This window comes from Eubalaena glacialis, chromosome 6, assembly GCF_028564815.1.
Source record: "Eubalaena glacialis isolate mEubGla1 chromosome 6, mEubGla1.1.hap2.+ XY, whole genome shotgun sequence".
NCBI lineage: Eukaryota > Metazoa > Chordata > Mammalia > Artiodactyla > Balaenidae > Eubalaena > Eubalaena glacialis.
The window spans coordinates 135,685,835-135,698,439 of NC_083721.1; the positions used below are offsets into that span (position 1 = coordinate 135,685,835).

The following is a 12,605-nucleotide window of genomic DNA, read 5'->3' on the forward strand; positions in this document are numbered from 1 at the left end:
GAAAGAAAGAAAAGATACTTAGTATATCCTACATAATTTCAACTCAATGCTTTGGATTAGTTGTTATCCATGAAAACATATAACTGAGAAGACTCAAATACTCTGAGGCAAGCTGACAAGACTGCTGTAACTATTTCTTATGATATAACCCACCATGTCCACATCTGTGGGATGCTGGTGTGCTTCCCAGTACCCCTAGCAACATCAACATGCACCACAAACTTGAGTATGTCACCTTTCAATTATTACAATGTTGTGATTTTTAAGAACAGATAATAAACAAAACCTTTTGAGAATAATTCTGGAGCCTGGAAGCCTCCCATGTCTAGGCTCTTGGATACACAACCTTCCACAGTATATTCAGAATATCAACTCAATTAGGAGTAAGTGAGGTAAGTATAATTCAGGCTTTTTGAAAATGGAACAGACTAGAATAAGACAAAGACTGGGGCTCACAATAAAGTTAAATAAGGGAAAATGATTCTTAAAATATTGTTCCTAGTTTATAACATAAAAGTAACTTACCTGAATAATATGTGGAAGGCAAGCATTGTCTGACAGCAGCCTTTTCACTCTAGGTAAAGGTCGAATGATGGCATTATCTTGATCCCTAGAAAAACATTTTTTTATGGTCAACATTTAATATATTTATTAAAATTTGTATGTTCAGAGCATATGACATTCTACTAGGCATGAAGCATGTTACCTTACATTTTTGTTAATGAAGACTAAGCTCTCATACAGCTGGGAACATGATTAGGTATTTTGGTTTAAATCTATTTGTCTGCTTAATATGACTTCATTTCCTTCCATAAGATTTCCTTGAAAAACAGTACCCTAGAACAGCCAGAGACTCTTATTTATTATTTAAACTTGGTGTTTTCCAACACACTGTCAGTGGATATTCCCCCCAAAGGGCATATCAAACTTTTTCAATAAATGTAAACCTTAATTTAACTACTCTCAGTATTTTCCAAATGTAGCCTCAATTTTAGTGCTACATTACTTCTAAATACTAATTGTATGTTTTTAAGCCTGATCTGAATTTTAAAGAGAACTGGAACTATAAAAGCCTCGAATGCTATAAAATTAACAATTACTCATTAAATTCCATCACAAAGTATCTTTACTATAGTAATAAAACAAGATGATATATATGCAAATTTTGACTGAAAAGTTTGAAAGACTGAAAAGTTCCATGCAAGGGTTATAATTATGACTATCATTGGATAACAAAGTCTCACCTTCACTAGTCAAGCGGGGCAAGATGTGGGCCTAGACTCATGTTCTTAAACCAGGAGAGGCTAACCTGACAGATCAGGAGCAGGCACTAGGCACTCACCACTGGTCTATGAACTACAGACTGTTCATTTCAAAACTTTCATACCTGATTCAATGAATATGACAATTGTTACTGTTGCTAGAGAGCTGCTAGTAAGCCTCAACTTTGTAACATTATTTGAAGTTTCCCAGAGAAAGTTGCTTTTTAGCTTACTTTATCAATAAAATTTGCAAATTATTTCTTTATATCTTGTTTCAAAAAGCTCCAAAATCCAAAGCAGCATTCCCCCAAAGCCACAAATAGAAAACCTTTGCTCTAAGTCACTAGAACAATCCCATGCCTTAGCAAGCACCCATGCAAATGGGGAGAACAAGATGTTTTAGAGTCCTTTTTAACTACAGAAATGTTCAATTACATTTTACCTGCTTGGAAAATATCCACACATTGTGATCAACATGTTCAATATAAGGGTAGCAAGGTCAGTTTCATTTAGTACAGCCTGTCCACTGGCTAACAGACACCACTTAAGCTGGGGTATTGCCTGAAGTGGTCGCCATCCATCCATGCCTTGAGCCCAGCATCTGGTTTTTGCATTTAACATTCCTTTGGTCCACAATTCTTGCATCTAAATGAATGGAAGGCATCATTATTACAAGCACACCAAACAAAATGAAAAGGTTTGCTAATGTTTTCTATTTTACAGAAAATACAAACTGAACTATGAAATACACATGCAAATTCACTATTAGAAAACAACAGACTTCTGTTGACAGGTCTTCAGGAACTCAAATTTGGCTGCTAATATTAGAAAATAACCATTTAGTTGGCCAAACTGCAGAGCATAAGGAACACTGGAAAGAATAAACACCTTAGGCAGAGTATAAAGCAACCAAATTATATATAAGTGGAAGGCTGGTCTTCTATAAAACTATCTTTGACTAAATTCAGACTGAGCCTGGGAAGCCAAGAATTGGAAGCCAAGTTGGCAGGACCAAACATCACCAGATGTTAATTAAGATGGAAATTGCCCTTGGACTGTATAGGCAATTTTCAATGAATTTAAGACTGTATATTAAAACTTACCTGTTCATACCATAAAGAAGTATTATAGGTTAACATAATTATTATACAAAAGTCATTAAAAACCTGAGCTCTACTTCCATAACTTTTATTTTATTTTTAATTTTTTAAATTAATTATTTTTTAATTGAAGTATAGTTGTTTATAATGCGTTAATTTCTGCTATACAGCAAAGTGATTCAGTTATACATATATACATTCTTTTTATATTCTTTTCCATTACGGTTTATCCCGGAACATTGAATATAGTTCCCTGTGCTATATAGTAGGACCTTGTTTATCCATTCTACATATACTAGTTTGCATCTGGTAACCCCAAACTCCCACTCCATCCCTCCCCCCATCCCCCCTCTCCCTTGGCAACTACAAGTCTGTTCTCTATGCCTGTGAATCTGTCTCTGTTTCATAGATAAGTTCATTTATATTATATTCTAGAGTCCACATATAAGTGATATCATATGGTATCTTTCTCTTTCTGACTTACTTCACTTAGTATGATAATCTCTAGTTGCATCCATGTTCCTGCAAATGGCATTATTTTGTTTTTTATGGCTGAGTAATATTCCATTGTATATATGTACCACATCTTCTTTATCCATTCATCTGTCGGTGGATATTTAGGTTGTTTCCATGTCTTAGCTATTGTGAATAGTGCTGCTATAAACATAGGGGTGCACATATCTAACTGAATTATAGTTTTGTCTGGATATATGCCCAGGAGTGGGATTGCTGGATCATATGGCAACTCTGTTTTTAGTTTTTTGAGGAACCTCCACACTGTTTTCCACAGTGGCTGTACCAGCTTACATTCCCACCAACAGTGTAGGAGTGTTCCCTTTTCTCCATACCCTCTCTAGCAAATGTTATTTGTAGACTTTTTAATGATGGCCATTCTGACTGGTATGAGGTGGTATCTCATTGCAGTTTTGATTTGTATTTCTCTAATAATTAGCAATGTCATAACAACAGCTTTTAAACAGTAAGATTTGAAGACATGATTTTGCGTGTGTGTGTGTCTAGAAATACAAGTCATCTAGTCCTTTATGTGGAAATAGACTGGCAGAGTCCTTGGAGCTAATGACAGTAAATCAAATCATAGATTTAAAATATTCCACGTCTCTATATGTGCTATCACGAGGACATAAAAAATGGCTAAGACTTCCATGAAAAGTTTCTCCAAAACACATACCTCATGAAATCCATATGGGCCACTCCTTTCTTTGTCTGCATTGCCAAAGTACCATTCCTTTTCACTCTCTCTTTTCATATCTGGAGCAGCTTCGATTACGTTGCTCTAAGTTTTAAAAAGATTTAGTTATTTTTCAAGGCAGAAATCTAAGGGGGCAGATGTCATAAAAAGTTACACAGTACTAATTTCTTGAGTTTATATTTCTTTAGAAATCCATCTAAAATTTTAAGTGACCTGATTTTAAGAGTTAAGGATTAGATGCCTAACCTAATAGTCCAAAAATGCTACTTCCTTATTATGCATTTGAGGTAAACAGTTTCCTAAATTCACTTGCCAGTCTAAGCTAAACTCAAAGACATCTATATTCCAGATGGTCATTAATAAATTCTCAGGACACTAAAATTTTAGTAGCAAAGGATACTGCAAATAGCTATATAATCAAACATATACCATTAACCAAAACCACAATGCTCAAAAATACTAAAGTTCTTTTGAAAGAAAAAAACTCACTCCAACTAAAAGTTTCAATAAATACCTGAGATCAAAGAGTTAAATGCTAACAGGAAAGTTTTTAGTGGTTTTAAACACTTACTTTCAATTTACTACCCTCATGACAGATAATTCTTATAATTTCATATATCAATGTTTATAAGAATCTAGGATAGAATTTTTATGTACTTAGTATATTTTATTAAAACATGATTTTAAATACCCTCATTACCATCAGCTTTCAGTTAGATTCATATAGAGAGGTATAGGAAAGTGGTTAAGAGCATAGACTTCCGAGTTCTAACTCTGGCTCTGTCCTTTATTAGGTGACCCTGGACAACATACTTAGTCTCTCTGTTCCTCACTTTCTTCATCTGTAAAATGGGAGGGCTGTTGTGGGGTTTAAAGAGTTAATATATTATGTGTACCAGAACAGTACCTGGTACACTATAATACGATACAAGCATTATGATTACTATTATTTGCACCTGATAATAGAAAACGCCATGTCCTAATATTCAAATAGCACTTTTGTACACAATTCTGCCAAAACATGACACATCTCCTCAAACAAGGAGATTAAACAAAAATTTAACATTAACACCAAAAATATCACCAATGAGCCAAGTATAGATCCCTTCTATAAGTTAGGTATCAGAAGAGGCCTTTAGGTAGAGACCTGTAGCTCTGTCCTCTTACTGGCTGGTTTCAATAAGGCCCCCAGATTCCTCAAGGCAAAGTATACTCTTAGTGGATGTCAATGCTGAATGTTCTAGTTACATAACTGATGGATTCAGTTTAAATCCTAAAGGACACATTGCCTCAAAATAAGCCACATTAGAGATGCAGTTACTTTAAAAGACAAAAGAGACATCAGAAAAATAAAACTGGATCATCATTGTCCATTTTGGTTATTTCACTTTTTGTGTGTGTGACTTAATCTCCCAGGCATTAGTACTATAATAATTATTAGAGAAGTAGATTCATGGCCAGACATCCTGACATATTTTCAGATTTGTATGATTCTTTTGATCTTAAATTTGTACTCAAAGAATGTTAAACTTATAAAATCTACATAAGCATACATACTTGCAGTGGTACTGTAGCTCGGCTTACGTGGAGATGTGCAAGGGTAAGCAAGTCCACAAGGATTCTAATTCCATTTGAATCCATGAGCTCCTTAACATTTTTCTGGAAGACAGAAACATGTTTACATAATTTAAAATCTTTCTCTCCAATAGATATTACTACCTAAAAAGGCTCTCAAAGAAGAGAATATTTGGAATCTCTTTGGAAAAACTGGCACATAACTGGTATTACTCAGTATTTCCAGGATTTTGTGTTCAAGAAAGCATAAATTTAGATAAAAATTAAAAAGGCAAAAATATATTACAGAGAGATCATATAAATAATTTTTACTTGGGCTTCCCTGGTGGTGCAGTGGTTAAGAATCTGCCTGCCAATGCAGGGGATACGGGTTCAAGCCCTGCTCCGGGAAGATCCCACATGCTGCGGAGCAACTAAGCCCATGCGCCACAACTACTGAGCCTGCGCTCTAGAGCCCGTGAGCCACAGCTACTGAGCCCACGTGCCACAACTACTGAAGCCCGCACGCCTAGAGCCCATGCTCCGCAACAAGAGAAGCCACCACAGTGAGAAGCCCGCACACTGCAACGAAGAGTAGCCCCCGCTTGCCACAACTAGAGAAAGCCCATGCACAGCAATGAAGACCCAATGCAGCCGAAAATTAATTAATTAAATTAATTAAAAAAAGAATAAAAAGAATTTTTACTTAAATATATTCTGAGCAAAACAAAATAAAATAAAAATAAACAAATTAAAGCCTGGCGGGAATAACACCCAGGATAAACTCTCTGGTTCTACAATTATCCTGCATTTTTCCAATGTCTTTTTGTTAATAAATATTCTGTACTCAGAAATAGAATCCAGTACATTAAAAAACTTTTTAAAGTTCCAGTTTGTTTTTGTAAGCAAGATAAAAACTGGTAATTTCTTAGAAGTTTGGAAGAGATTATAATTTAAATTAAATTTTCCTAGGACTTACTCATTTTATTTCATTTAAAAACATCTGCATTATTTACTAAAAGTGAGAATAAAATTAAGCAAGTCAGTGTTGGTTTCAAAAATGAATATTTGCCAAAAACTTTTCCCTTCAAGAGTTGAGAGCAAAAGCAGAAGACAAGAACCATGTCTTGATAATTAAGTCAAACTGTAATCATTTATCTTTGTTACATACATGTGACTTAACTTGGAAATAATAGCGTATTTATGCAAAATACTGTACCTTATTAAGGATCAACTTGTTAAGGAAGAGGATCAACCTATCTCGTTCAAGTTTATCTGTGCACTATTGAAATAAATGAGAATTTAGTCAGAAGTAAGTAGAAACAGAAATTAAGACATTACCATCACTGGACAAAATCAACCAACAGCCAAAAAGAAATAAAGTCATCTTGTAAACAAAGAAAATCAGAGAAAACTGTCAATTATTGCAATTCCTCGATGTTTTACATTCTCTGCAATTTTATAAACCTTATCTAATTTCCCTAGAAAGGCAGATATTTTAAGTAACAAACAGATTAATACATAGCTTTAAGAATGTACATAAAAATTGAAGTAAATGAAAGAATTGGCCCAAATGATACTCCCAAGTTAAGTAAAAATTCTAAAGAATTGGTAAGTGATGTTTCACATAAATCACATCATCATGAACACAAGAAGGAAAAAATGTTAACTGCCTAAAATACAAATGCTATGCCACAAGTACTCAGTTCACTGGAGTAAGACTGAATTAGAATTCAATAGTGAAATCTGGTGTAACAGCAAAAAATAAGGGTTTTCATCTGGTTATTTCCTGGGTGTGTTTTGTAAACTTATTCAGAACCAGTTTTCTAATCCACAAAGCATGACTGACAGTTAAGGCAATTACAGCAAGCACTGATGACCATTTTAAAAATTGGTGAAATGATTCTGTCAGTTCACTGAAATTTAAATTGTTAAATGTAAGAGGAATGTAAACACAAATGAAAGAATAAAGTGTATACAGGTAAGTAACATTCAAATTTGAGCTGCATAATGGATGAATTGATCAGTTTGTTCTTCTCCCACCTTGCTGAAAAGTTAAATGACAAACTTTATTAAATTAAAAAAAACCCAAACCCCCCCCAAAACTGTGCTAACTCAAGGTTCCCTTTCTTTATCATTGTAGTTCTAAAAAGTTTTATTTTCACACTTTGAAGTTTAGTATGCTAGCATCATTTAAGATTTTTCCAAAATGTCCATTCCAAAAGAACATTCAACTCTAAAAGTCACTATTTCTTTTACACACCTGTCCAGCTCATCCATACTTAAATTAAAGATTGGCAAATAGGTCGCTAAAGATGTTCAAAAGCAGCAAATGAAAAAAATAAACCAACATGGACAAACGCTAACCCATCAGTCATTTTCCTGTTCATCTAACTTTTATTTAAAGAAGTATAATGTAAATTACAGAAAAACTCATGTGGAAAGTTATGGCAGCAACGTGATCAAATAGAACTTAAATTTAGCTTTGAAAATTTAACATATACTCCAATGACACTATCAAATAGCAGTTACTTTTTAATGATATCCTTACCCTCTCTAACATTCCAATGATATATCTTGTATCTGTAAAAGGTCCTATTTCTTCATGACATCTGCCATAAACAATAGCAAGGGCTTGTAAACATAAACACTTCATGTTTACTTTTGGGGTGAGCAGGAAACGATGATAAAGCTCATTGAAAAATTCATATCTAGATTAAAAAAAAAGTTCACAATAGAATTAGCCATGAAACTAACAGTAAAAACAAACATAACAAGATATGAAGAGTAGCTTACGATCTCTTAATTGATCCACTGTCTTCATTCTCATCTTCCTCCAATAGTAATCTCAGGTAATAATCTCCTATTTTGATTTCCTCTGCCAAGCACTCATATTTAACCTTTATTAATAAAAGCAAATTACATTATTTTAGTTTACAATACTTGCTTTTGGCAATTTTCACATAATCACTTCTTAAATTCTTTCTGTTCAGAGTTTTTTTCTTTTCTTGATGAGACAGCCTTTAACAAAAAAATTTGTCATTTCTTAAAATATCTGGTAATTCATTAGTTAAATGTCGAGAGTCAGAATTACACACTAATTTTATGAATTTAAAATTTGCTGATAAATACTGTCACAAGACTATATGGTGTCCATGAAGACTTAAGGGAAGAAAACACTAAAAACACCATTAAAGGATAATGTGCTTCCTTCCCTTCTCGGCTGGCTACAATCAAGCAAGAAGTAAATGATCCCACACTACACACAGTTTGCCAAACTCACACAAGGCACTTCAGGTCTTCCCTGATCTCCCAACACATCAACTACATTTTATGGTACATTTTTATACAGTATTCATTCTCTCTATGTACAATTACTCCAGGTTACACACTGGAAGTGATATGTGAGGAGTAGCCCCTGATTGGGAACTGGGGTTTGTCTCAAGCAAAGATTTGCAAGCAACTGTAAAAAGGAATTTCTTGACTAGATTATCAAAACTCTTTTTCCAAAGCCTAATACAGCTGTTTTCTAAAAATATAAACTATACAAAATCAAATATATATGTATATCCTTTTCAGTTTTTTCCTGTAAGTTCTGAGTTTTAATTTGTTCAACTCCATTTATTAAGAATATAAGGTATGTGCCATGCACTGTTCTAGTCATCAGGGATACAGCATTAAGCAAACATAAAAAGTTCTGTCCTTACAGAAGTAGCAGATAAAAAAGTAAAATATATATGATAGTTGGGTGACAGTAAGTGCTATGGAGTAAAATAAAGGGGGGAGGGGGGGAAGAGAGAGAGAGAGAAAGAGAGAGAGTGTAAGTGTGTGTGTATGAAGAGGGCTATATTTTTAAACAGGGTGGCCAGGTGTGTGTGTGTGTGTGTGTGTGTGTGTGTGTGTGTATGAAGAGGGCTGTATTTTTAAACAGGGTGGCCAGGTGTGTGTGTGTGTGTGTGTGTGTGTATGAAGAGGGCTGTATTTTTAAACAAGGTGGCCAGGTGTGTGTGTGTGTGTGTGTGTGTGTGTATGAAGAGGGCTGTATTTTTAAACAGGGTGGCCAGGTGTGTGTGTGTGTGTGTGTGTGTGTGAAGAGGGCTATATTTTAAACAGGGTGGCCAGGTGTGTGTGTGTGTGTATGAAGAGGGCTGTATTTTTAAACAGGGTGGCCATGTATGTGTGTGTGTGTGTGTGTGAAGAGGGCTATATTTTTAAACAGGGTGGCCAGGTGTGTGTGTGTGTGTGTGTGTGTGTGTGGGTGTGCGTGTGTGAAGAGGGCTATATTTTTAAACAGGGTGGCCAGGTGTGTGTGTGTGTGTGTGTGCGTGTGTGAAGAGGGCTATATTTTTAAACAGGGTGGCCAGGTGTGTGTGTGTGTGTGTGTGTGTGTGTGTGTGTGTGTATGAAGAGGGCTGTATTTTTAAACAGGGTGGCCAGGTGTGTGTGTATGTGTGTTTGTGAAGAGGGCTATATTTTTAAACAGGGAGGCCAGGGAAGGCCCACTCAGATGACAACCTTCAGGAAAAGACCTGAAGGAAATGAGGCTCTCTGTAGAAAAGAGTATTTTAGGCAGAGGGAACATCAAGTAGAAAGACCTTGAATCAAGAACATGAATTTGGTGTTTTCAGGGAAGCCAGTGTGGCCACAGGCAATGGTGCAAATATTAGGAGATGAGATCAAAGAAACAATGGTTGGATTTAGGGGTTACAGATCTTGTCTTGTAAGTTATTTTAAAGACCCAGGCTTTTTACTAAGTGAGTTGGGAAGCAATAAGAGCACCAGAGAGGGCTTGGAGCAGAGAAGTGACAAGATCTACTTACATTATAACAAGATCACACTGCTACTATGTTGATAACAGATTACAGAAAGGCAATGGTGGAAGCAGGGAAACTGCTACAATCCCATAGAGAGAAGAGGGCTGGGTTCTGGGTAAATTTTGAAGGTGCACTGAATAGGACTTGCTGACAAACTGAATTTGGGGCATAAGAAAAAAAGATGATGTCAAAGGTTTTGACTAGAAAATAAGGAATAGCCATTATCTAAGATCAGAAAGACTGCAAGTGAAGTAGGTTTGAGGGAAGAACCAGAGCACAGTTTTACAGCTAAGTTCTAGAAGCTTATTAGATATCCAATTTATAGGATAAAAGTATGAAGTCTAGGAAAGAAAGTCTAAGCAGGAGATAAAAATCTTGAAGCCATCAGCAAATAAAAAACATTTAAGCCATAAGAATGGATGAGATCACTGAGGCAATAAATATAAATGAAAAGAAGCCCAAGAACTGGTCCTTCGGGGCCAACCAGCATTTAGCAGTTGGGGCAATAAGGAAAAATGAGCAAAGGGGGAGGAATAGACAGTGAAGGAGAAAATCCCAGAGAATACAGACTCCCAAAGCCAAAGTAAAGAAAGTTTTCACAAAGAGGTGGGAATGAGCAAAAACAAATCATTAACATGTTTAAGAAATGCAGTTGGGTTAAACAGCAAAGCCGGCAGGGTCACAAACATGCTCAAATTTACACCTATAATAAAAATTTACACACACACACAAGATTATCTACCACCAACATGTTTCTTGTTCTTACTTTGTCATGCTTCACATCAGTATTTTAATTAAGCAGCAAAAAAATGGCCACATTCAGAATCAAATTACCACGAAAAGTCTATTAAACAAGCTACGAGAAATAAGAACAGGCTATGTTTCAATAAAGAATTTAAAGGGGAAAAAAAGCAAGGAACAGATCTAGAATGCATAGGATCAAATTTATTGACTCCTACATGATTTTCAGATACAAAGGTGAAGTACTAAACAAAATTAATTTTTCATTTGTCTCAGGCAAAGTGAAAGTTTTCCAGTATTTCCTTCATAAAATTATGAGTGAAAGGTAAAGATATATGTCAAACAACTACAAATTAAAAAAAAAGAAAAACTCCAAAAGTAATACATACTTCAAAAAAAAACTACTATACTACAAAAATTAAAATTTACCTCAAATTCATGGTGGTTCCAGGAGATCACATTAGCACTACCAAGCTCTCTATCAATATTAAATGCTCTCATTTCAGATTCAAGACTATCTCTCAATTCTTCTCGTGTTTTGAAATTCCAAATTAAGTTTGACCTGGCATGGTCCTGACCAAACCTAGATATACATGTAATCAGAAAATAGTGGGAAGCAATAAACAGTTTTAAAAATCTATAAATCTCCCCTACTACAACTTATAATAAGCAACAAAACAGTGGAATTAATAAACTTTAGCAAGTGTAAAGAAAGAAAATAAAATCTACTGTGTAAAGTAAGTATAGTAAAAGGTTAATGGTAGAATTTTAGTCACAGGTATACAGGTGCTCATTGTAAAATTCTTTCACCTTTTCTGTATGTTTAAAAGTTTTCATTATAAAATGCTGGGGGAAAAAATGAAGCAAAACTATAAGACAAATCTGTATGGATTTTAAAACAAGGAACTGATATTTCAATTTTAATATTTATTGCTAATATAAATTCCAGTCAGAAAAGAATTATAAACAGATATCAAATTACAGGTTGGGAAGAAGAATTTCTGGATAATTGAGTATGAAATGTGTGGGATGAGCAACATTCTAGATTAGAACCTTACAAACTACCCAAGAAAAAATACTGCTAAACTGTCAAGCTCTGATTGATATTTTCAAAATACCTTCCTTTTATTCATGAAATTATTTAACTATCATAATAAATTTGAATTCAAGTCTGAACTGGGGTGGGTGGGCTTTATACCCATTCACTTTCAAACTGCAATCCTCCTAAAAAGTCTGATGCCAGAATTCCAAGGGAATTCTAGGGAGGACAACACAACTGAGGGATTCCAGAGGAAGAAAACCAAGGCATATTCTTAAGGCTGTATTATATACATACTACACTTTTAAAGTACTGTGGGAAGTTCCCAAAGCACATATTTTCCCTTATTAACCAAGGTATAATCAATAGGTCAGCTTCCAGACTGAGTATTGTGAGTTATCTCAAAAAAGTTTTTGCAAACTGCCCAAAATGTTCCAAAGTCCTTCTATGTGTGTATTAACTGTGTGTGGGGGGAGGGTGTTGAGGTGGAGGGTGCTGGGGAGGTGGTGGGAGCAGTAGATGGGGAGGAGGGGTTACCATATTAGAAAGGCTGGAAAAGTATATGAGGTCAGCTAACTTGGATACCCATTTCCCACAAGTCTCCTTATGGTTTCATCATCCAACTCTTTAAAGACTCTATTTCCAACAAGGTTGAAAGAAGTTATAATACAGTTATTTCTAAGCCATGATAAAGTGCTTTAAAGTAACCACCTCTAAGCCTTAATAAAATGCTAAAAGTACCTTTGGCTAGTCAGACTACCAACACTCTACAAAAGGTCTTAATTTTATGAAAGCATCACTAATCATACCAATCTTGTTTTTTTTTTTTAAACATCTTTATTGGAGTATAATTGCTTTACAATGGTGTGTTAGTTTCTGCTTTAT

At 35.0% G+C, this 12,605-nt stretch overlaps 1 protein-coding gene across 5 annotated transcripts in view; it reads right to left on the reverse strand.

Moving 5' to 3' along the window:
- Positions 1-12,605, reverse strand: part of DNAJC13 (DnaJ heat shock protein family (Hsp40) member C13) — a 128,690-nt gene that overhangs the window by 46,946 nt on the left and 69,139 nt on the right. For all 5 annotated transcript variants that reach the window (XM_061194673.1, XM_061194670.1, XM_061194671.1 and 2 more), the window contains 8 exons: positions 11,111-11,264; positions 7,923-8,026; positions 7,678-7,837; positions 6,346-6,408; positions 5,130-5,231; positions 3,552-3,656; positions 1,705-1,907; positions 526-610 (listed from right to left, as the gene is read on the reverse strand). In XM_061194673.1, the coding sequence (XP_061050656.1) occupies positions 526-610; positions 1,705-1,907; positions 3,552-3,656; positions 5,130-5,231; positions 6,346-6,408; positions 7,678-7,837; positions 7,923-8,026; positions 11,111-11,264 (976 nt within the window). The remainder of the gene's footprint in view (positions 1-525; positions 611-1,704; positions 1,908-3,551; positions 3,657-5,129; positions 5,232-6,345; positions 6,409-7,677; positions 7,838-7,922; positions 8,027-11,110; positions 11,265-12,605) is intronic.